The following is a 9,090-nucleotide window of genomic DNA, read 5'->3' as shown; positions in this document are numbered from 1 at the left end:
TCAAGTGGCTGACTGGGAGCTGGGGCTGGGTTTGCTGTCACAGCTCAGCATCTCCAGTGTACAGAGTACCTACTGCATATTGCTAGCCCAGGAAAAGATCAAAAATCAAAATTAGAAGTATGGCTTCTACTGAATGCTTATTGCTTTCGCACCATCATAAAGCGGAAAAATCCTAAGTTGGAATCTTCCCAAGTCTTCTAAGTCCGGCTGTCCCTACTCTATTTTTCCCACTCTGCCTCAAGTCCTTGCCCTGTGACCCGGTCCCTACCCCAAGCTCTGCTCTTCCACTTATGGGAGGAGTTCCGGATTTCATTTTACAGCGGATGGGTTTACGAGGGGAGGGTAAATCAGAGAGGCTCCACCCATCACACTGGTGGCCTAGGGGTGGGCGCACCCCATTCCCCTCCCTCTCGGACCTGCAAGGAGGTGGGCTGGCCGCGAAGGGAGGGCCCTGTCCCCTGTCCCTTTAAGGAGGAGGGACGAGCACCGCTGAGAGAGCCTGCATTGCCCCGACCCGTCAGCGGCCTCACCACACAGCAGCTGCAGCCACAGCTCCGGTCGCCCCTCGCTTAGCAGAGTCCGCTCGGGCCCCAGGAAGCTAGTCGCCACCATGGTGAAGATCGTGACCGTTAAGACCAAGGCGTACCAAGACCAGAAGCCGGGCACGAGCGGGCTGCGGAAGCGGGTGAAGGTGTTTCAGAGCAGCGCCAACTATGCCGAGAATTTCATCCAGAGTATCATCTCCACCGTGGAGACGGCAAAGCGGCAGGAGGCCACCCTGGTGGTGGGCGGTGACGGCAGGTTCTACATGAAGGAGGCCATCCAGCTCATCGTCCGCATCGCCGCCGCCAACGGGGTAAGGGACGCGCCCGCTCCTCGGTCGCCCCCGTCGCCCGCCCGCCTTCTGCCTCACTCTTGCGGGGCCACTTCCGCGCGCGCCGCTTCAGTCTCCACCCCCACAATTCTCTGCGCTCGCTCTTCCTGGCCTAGCGGGCCGGGCAGAGGTGGCCCAGGGCCGGACAGTGGCCACGGGGCACCGCAGAGCTGCTCTTCTGCCAGCTCCTCCCATCCCTCGTCTCCCCCCCGCCCCCGCGGGCGGGGGGGCGCGAGGCGAAGGGCAGGGCTTGACCTTGGGAGGCCCGCCCCTCCGCCTCCTGCGCCTCCCTTCTCTCTCCTCCTCCCTCCCTCCCCTCCCCCCCGCCGCCGTCCAGGCCTCTGACCTTTACGTTAACCTTTTCTGCCGGTGAAGATGCAGTTACGGAGCAGAGTGCAGTCGCCTTAACCGGGAAAGGTTAGAGGTCACCGCCTTGCTCAGAACCCCTTTGCATCCCGCCGGGTTGCCTGCTATTCTCGTCCGGGACTGGCGCTTCCCGCTGGCTGCGAGCTCAAGGCTTTGGGCACCCGCCCCGCTGGTGGTCAAGCGCTCAGTTCTGAGGAGGCGGTCGCAAAGTCCCTTTCCCCGTCCCCTAAGTTTGCTGGGACGGAGCTTCTGCCTCTGCCCTGGAGCGGCCTGGTTGCTGGGGGGGCAGGCTTTTGAAAACGGTAGTCTTTGCTCGTTGTTGCTACTGGATCTGTTCCACCGAGGGGGCTGGAGCTGAATTTCCATTAGAACAGAAACCACCTACCCAAGGGCGCTCTTGTGTAAGCAGTCGTGGCAGGCCAGGAAATTAACGCAATACCTTGGTTCTGCCACCACAGGTAAGGAACGTTAAATGAGTTAATGGGGCAGGTCCACTTAGGTGAAACCTTGAAGTAGACTTTTCAGTCAACCTGGTACGTTTGCGAAAATGCGGCTTTATAAAATAGGTAAATTGGGGTAATTGTTTACTCTTATAAAAAAGTTTTCTAACGAGTTTTTTTTTAAGTTTTCTTTTTTCTTTCTATATTTAACATAAGATTTGACTTACACTCACCTCTTCTGGAACTCAGTAATATTTAGTAATATTTTTATCCATTTTAGCAGTACTTTATTTCTCTTATTAACATATTGAGTGCCATTTTGCCAAGCCCTGTGAAAAATGCTTCCCTGCAGTATCTCATTTATCCTCCTGTAGCCTTATGAGGTAGATGCTATTATGGGCATCTTCAAGATGCCAATTAGAAAACTGAAGCTTAGGCAGGTTCAACAGGAACTCTAATGGCAGCACTGAGAATCTAGTATACACCTGCTAGTTCCAAGGACTTGAACAGTTTCTGGGAATGAAGAGACCCTGAGTCTAAAGATATATTTTCCAGCTGTCTCTCAAATCTAAACTGGGAACAATCTACATCTGCCTCTCTGGGTCAAACATTTATAAGCATCGGTGAGAGAAGATTGTCTGGATTTGTTTTCTTTATAATCCTGAGTTTTCAGACAACCTCACATTCCCTTGAAAGAAGAACGAAGAATGAACAAGACCTGTATCCCAGTACAGCTCTTGTTCATTTCCCTGTTATCACCTGTGTTGAATTTGCATTTCTTCAGCAAATACTGAGCCTATACTATGTCAGAGAAATGGGTGGAATAAAAAGATGATTTAGAAGCAAGATTTGTCCTTAAGGGGCTTACAGCATCGTGGGAATTTAAGGGGTCCAACTGGAAAACTGTCCATTTGAGAGTAGCGTGGGGTGAAAGAAAAGAATTGGTTAAGACTAAAAATATATGTTCTTAAAACCTCTTCACCCTTTTGCTTCTACCCTGTTGCTTTCCCCGCCCCCTTTTAGCCAATCTTTGTAAAGGTTGTGTGCATTCACCATCACAGATTTCTTAACTCCCGTTCACTCACCGCCTTACTGCAGTCTGGCTTCTGTTTATTCCACCACTCCACTGACGTTGCTCTTGCCAAGGTTACTGATGACTTCTGGTTGCTAAATCCATTGCACACTGTTTAGGCCTTATCTTATCTGACCTGCCTGTTGCATTTGGCACTGCTGACTTCGTACTCATTAAAAATTCTCATTCCCTTGCCTTGGTCACTGTCTCCCGATTCTACTCACACTTTTTGAGAGTTCCTTCATGGGCTGCTTACTCTACCCACATCCTAGCTATTCCCTAGGTTTCCATCCTCAGCTCACTGTTCTCTGATTTGATTCTCTCTCTCTCTCATCCCTCACCAGGGATTTAAATATGCTGCTCTTTCTCTTCTGGTGCAATCCAGATAGCATCTTCAGAAAGCGTTTCCCGGGAGCCCCTGTCTGCCACTCTTCTCCCTTAACTGACCTTTCCCCATAGATACCGCTAGGATAGATGAAATTGTCAGTTTACATGTGACACTCCCTCGTACCTAAGGCAATGCAGCATTCAATGAATCCTTGTTCTGTTGCCCTGAATTATGAAGTATATGGAAAATACTTCAAGTATATTCCAGCACTTAAAGCCAGCATATAGTTTATGACCCATACATTTATTCTCATTAAACATTTATTATGTGCTTACTTCTTATCAGTCATTGCACTTAGTACTTGGGATATAATACATTCCTGCCCTCAGTAAGTACATAGCCTAGAAGGGGAGGTAGACAGGAATAAGCAGACAGCACAGTGTGTTAGGTGTTGTGAGGGAGTTATGTGCCAGATGCTGAAGGGACAAGAGCATGGCAGGCTGTACTTGGGCGCGGAAGGGGAAGCGAAAAAGTTTTCACAGAGGGGTGGTAGCAGGATTGAGGCTTACAGGATGAGTTGGAGTTTCTAAGATGGATTTGTTGGGGGAGGAATTCTAGGCAGAAAGAATAAAAATCATAGGAGTTGGGGACAGTTCTCTTGGGCAAGTTATTCAATTTCTGATCCTTTTTCCCCCTTGTCTGTGAAGACAGGAAATGATAATATGCACGCAGTGAGGCTCTTGTGAGGATTAAATGAAACAACATATTTAAAAGTGCCTGGCAGCCCCTTTTCACCTGGAAACTGTTTGAATGACACTTGTAGGGAAACCTCAGGATGAGCCTGAGGGCAGGACTTTCTGTTATCAATGTTCTGCTAATATAGGGACACTAAGTTAATCATACCCAGCCTGAGGCACATATTAATGCCCACACCCCATAGATCTCAGCGTTGTCTCCTACCTTCCTCTTACCCTCCATGGCCCCAACCAAAATAGAGTGATACCTTGTTAGTCAGAACCCAATTGGGTACAAGTGACAAAAACTTAGATTAGCCCAAGCGAAAAAGGAGGGAATTTGGGATACCTTCCAAATGCTCATTTACTGCTTAAAGCTTTACCCAGACTGGAGAGGGGGAAGGGTAAGCTGGGACGAAGTGAGAGAATGGCATTGACATATACACACTACCAAATGTAAAACAGATAGCTAGTGGGAAGCAGCCGCATAGCACAGGGAGATCAGCTTTGTGACCACCTAGAGGGGTGGGATAGGGAGGGTGGGAGGGAGACACAAGAGGGAGGCGATATGGGGATATATGTATACATATAGCTGATTCACTTTGTTATAAAGCAGAAACGAACACAACAATGTAGAGCAATTATACTCCAATAAAGATGTTAAAAAAAAAAACCTTTACCCAGACTGAGAGTGTCCTCAGCCACTCCCTGCGGGAATCTAGTATTTGGAACACAGTCCTGGCATATCTGTGTTTGCTACTGTGTAACATCTCTTGCATTCCAGGAACAGAGGGGGCAATTCCCAGTCTCTTTTCCTGACTCTGTGAGTGTGGGCCAGGGACGCCTGAAATGTTTGCTGTAGTGAGAAAATAAAGCAGTATGTGTGGAAGTATCTCGTAAAATATAAAACATGAGGGGTTTTTAGTGTGGTTGCTTCCTGTAGAGCGTGAAACAATAGAGTTGGAGGATGGGGCTCTCTCCAACCAGCCTCTTCAACCTACTTCTTCAACGTGCTCTACTCTCTCACATCTGGTTCCACCTGGAGCGTTCTTCTCGCCCCTTCACCTTCAGGTCTGGGTTTAGTTGGCACTTCTCTGCTCCCAATCCCTGAATCAGGTGCACCACTTTTCTGCTCTCGTAGCCTGTCTTGCTCACCTCCATAACAGCGCTGACTGCATCTTATAGTGGTTGTTGGGTTGCTTGTCTGTAACCCACCTGGCCTCCAACACAAACCTTCTTGACTGTAGGTCTCAAGTGGATGAAGCCTGGGCTTGTCTTGTTCTCTGCTTTATCCCAGGAGACCATTCAGATGAACTGCGAGTTCATCTTGAGCTCCCGCCAGTGTTTGTGGTCCTCACGCTGGTTGGTTTGGCCCCAGAATGGCTACTCACCCTGCTGATTAAGCCCGTGGGACTCACACAATGTAGTGACCATTTCAGCTCACTCTTTAGCAACACAGGTGTTTGTAAGCATATTAGAGCTCAGTATAAGAGACTAATATTTGGGCTTCCCTGGTGGCACAGTGGTTGAGAGTCCGCCTGCCGATGCAGGGGACGCGGGTTCGTGCCCCGGTCCGGGAGGATCCCACATGCCGCGGAGCGGCTGGGCCCGTGAGCCATGGCCGCTGAGCCTGCGCGTCCGGAGCCTGTGCTCCGCAACGGGAGTGGCCAGAACAGTGAGAGGCCCGAGTACCGCAAAAAAAAAAAAAAAAAAAAAAAAAAAATTACTAATATTTATTCAGAATCAAATCCTTACCCCCAGATCCTACCATGTGGTGACTCAGGAGGAAAGTTACCCCAAATCCTACCCCCAAATCCTTATCCCCAAATCCCACCAGGCAGTGTGACCTGGGAGGAAAGTACTCCTTGGGCAGAATCATTCACACTCAACAGCAGGCAAAAACAGATTCAGTTGTCAGTTGCCAAAATGAGCCGTACGGTATAATCTGTAGGAAAACAGGATCTCACCCTCCCTGTATGCCACTAACAGCAGTTTAAAAGGAAGAGGCCAAACTTAACCCTGGGAAGATTTTTATAATGTATGGATAGTCATATCAACCCTGGGGTGGTGGAAATTGATATTTCCCAATATCATTCTGGGCCCTCTTGCAATCTCACATGACTCTTTTGTATATTAAAAGCTCTGAAAGTCCTACTTAACATTGCCCAATCCAGTTTTCCCAAGCTTTTAAGTAAGATATAACAATCCCTGAAACTGCTTGCTTTGGGATATACTTATTTATGGAAACGATCAACTGGATGAAATATCAGAAGACCAGAGTCCTGATTCCAGCTCCACCATTTCTAGCAGGTTGGACAAGTCAATCAAGTCTTTCTGTACCACCACCTACCTGTCACGTTTCTTCTTTTCAGAAACACTTTGGGGCACTCATGAAGAGGAAAAAGGGAAGAAATTGTTTCCAGTACGAAAACGTAGTGTTCAAAGTGTTTCAGCCTCATTGGCCTGAGCTGATTGACATTCCTCACTGTATTTATTCAGGGCTTCATTCACCTTTTCTATCTTGTGCCTCAGGGACTCATCTGAATGGTGACTGGGATAAGCATTGGGAAGGGAGACTTCCAACAGTTGAAGTTAAAAAAGCAACAAAACCCTGAGGCAAAGGCAGCCCCTTTTCACCCTTTCCAAACATCCCCCCCACCCCTAGGGCTACCCCGTTTGTGGTCCATCCCGTTTGAGGACACCAGGTAAGAAAACTCTTCTCCAAATTCTCCCAACTGAAGGTAAGCCCTCGATTACTTGGCACACTCAGGAGCCATTTAAAATTTTTTTTTATTTTTTAATTTGTGTGTGTGTGTGTGTGTGTGTGTTTTCACATCTTTATTGGAGTATAAATGCTTTACAATGTCGTGTTAGTTTCTGCTGTATAACAGAGTGAATCAGCTATATGCATACGTATATCCCCATATCTCCTCCCTCTCGCATCTCCCTCCCACCTTCCCTATCCCATCCCTTTAGGGGGTCACAAAGCACCGAGCTGATCTCCCTGTGTTATCCCTGTGCTATGCGGCTGCTTCCCACTAGCCATCCACTTTACATTTGGTAGTGTATATACGTCAGTGCTTCAGTAGCCATTTTTAAAAGGTGATTCCCCACTTTAACCACAGCTCCAATGGCCACAGAATGACTGGGTATGTCTGTGTCAAGTTCAAGGAAATTTAAGGGAGAATGAATGGATCATAGAAACTTGCCTGCTTAACTTTCTTAGAGGTGTAGCCCACTCAAATCATTCTTCTGAAAGCTTTTCTGAAGTCTGAAGGGGTCCAGAATACATCACTGTGGCATAAAAACTATTTCGAGCTGAAGGCCTTTGAGAATAGGCATTTTTCTGAACCCCTTTCTCTGCCTAAAAGCAGAGCCTCCTCAGTTGTCATAAATCCCGTCCCTGGGAGAGAGTTTCTGGAAACCAAGGAAAATTGACTCAGCACCACACCTAAACAGACATTATCACAAAATTATAATATCCCCTACCCATTCCTTTAAGGCCCCATTTATCTTTCCTAAAAGTCCTTTGTTTCTCCAACACTGATAACCACAGTGAAAGTTCTCACCTAGATGGAGTTTAGAAGCCTGAAAACATTAGCTTTTAGTTTTTGGCCTCTATGCTTTGTCCCTCCCCTGATTTCTCTGTCACTGATGGTCACTTTAAGACAGTAGGAAAAGCTAGGCTGGGTAAGAAGACAGTATCCTTAATGGGTTATTTGCTGGTAGGCTAGTTCCCACTGTGTGGCAGAGAATCTCGGGAAAGATTTAAGCCTTTTCTGCTACACCTGCTGCTTCATGGGTAGCTGCTTTAGCGTAGGTATACAAATGATCTTCATCTCAACTCTGCAGTGTACAAATTACTGGACTTGGGCAACATGGTGTACAAGCCACAAAGAAAACTTTCCTTAGCAGAACCATCACCTCCATTTCTGCTTGCAGGATGCCTAGTCCTTGCCTGAGCTCCTCTCTGTATTGTGGCAAGAAGCAGCCAACAAACACTCCTGTTCTGAATTCTCCTAACCATTTGCCTAGAGCTACAGGTTTGGTTGGCCCGTGGTCTGCCTTCCAGGGTAGTGGTGGTAAAAATTTTGCCATGGCCATAAAAAGTATGCCAATGCTGCATACTTTAGATTCTGTTTTGGTACAGAACACCAAATTTTATCATTAGTTAAAACGTAGGTTTTGGCTGCTATAGCAGAGTTCTAAAATAAGTTACTTAAAATAAAAGTTCATAGTAATAGGTTCAAGAGTATTACCCTTTCTGTAATAGACTGGGTGTGGGCAGTCCAGGCCTAGGGTCGGGGCTCCACTGTGTCAGAGGATGCATGTTTTTCTTTTGTTGCTCAGCCTTCCCCAGTGAATTGCCCTTATCTGCATAGTCCAACGTGGCTGCCTACCACCATATGGTCATTCCAGCCAACAGGAAGGGGAGAAAGAGGGAGGAAGGCACACCTTTCTCAGAGGCTGCATGTAATCGATTTCACTCCTGTTCCATTGGCTGAAACTTAGGCTAAGGCCTCCTCAAGCAGCAAGGGAGGCTGGGAAATACAGGTATGCCTCATTTTATTGCACTTTGCTTTTTTGCACTTCACGGATACTGTATTTTTTGCAAATTGAAGATTTGTGGCAACTCTGTGACGAGTTTTTTTCCAGCAACATTTGCTCATTTCATGTCTTTGTGTCAAATTTTGGTAATTCTCGCAATATTTCCAACTTTTTCATCATTATTATATTTGTTATGTGATCAATGATCTTTGAAGTTGCTAGTGCAAAAAGATGATAACTCACTGAAGGCTCAGATGATGCTTAACATTTTATTTTACCAATAAAATATTTTAAAATTAAGGTATATACAATTTTTTTAGACATGATGCTATTGTACACTAAACAGACTGCAGAATAATGTAAACATAACTTTTATATGCACTGAGAAGCCAAAAAATTCGTATGACTTGCTTTATTGTGATATTCACTTTATTGCAGTTGTCTGGAACTGCAATATCTCTGAGGTATGCCTATATCGATGTTATTCTGGGTACTATGTGTTAGGCTAAATATTGGGGGTGTCAGTCTAAATGAAGGGGAGTATTAATCTTGGGGAATACCCCACGGTCCTCATTATCATAAACATGCTTTCCAAATTTAGTGAAAACCACTCAGTCATTTTCAAGTGATAGATTTACAGAGGGAACATAAAGACCTAATTTTATATCGGTACCTAGATTTTTTAAAAAGACCTTGACTATCATTTATTCCAACTACAGGCTTAGAAA

The 9,090-nt window shown here is 46.4% G+C and overlaps 1 protein-coding gene across 2 annotated transcripts in view; it reads left to right on the top strand.

Annotated features, from left to right (window-relative positions):
* The first annotated feature begins 397 nt into the window (after positions 1–397).
* Positions 398–9,090, top strand: part of PGM1 (phosphoglucomutase 1) — a 57,777-nt gene continuing 49,084 nt past the window's right edge. Inside the window, exon 1 of one of the 2 annotated variants that reach the window (XM_073788873.1) lies at positions 398–856. In XM_073788873.1, coding sequence (XP_073644974.1) covers positions 611–856 — 246 coding nt within the window. In that variant the 5' untranslated portion in view covers positions 398–610. The remainder of the gene's footprint in view (positions 857–9,090) is intronic. The other variant, XM_073788878.1, reaches the window with a different exon arrangement.

This window comes from Tursiops truncatus, chromosome 1 (assembly GCF_011762595.2).
Source record: "Tursiops truncatus isolate mTurTru1 chromosome 1, mTurTru1.mat.Y, whole genome shotgun sequence".
NCBI lineage: Eukaryota > Metazoa > Chordata > Mammalia > Artiodactyla > Delphinidae > Tursiops > Tursiops truncatus.
The sequence above is the reverse complement of the archived record's forward strand: the minus strand, read 5'-3'. Positions and strand labels throughout refer to the sequence as shown.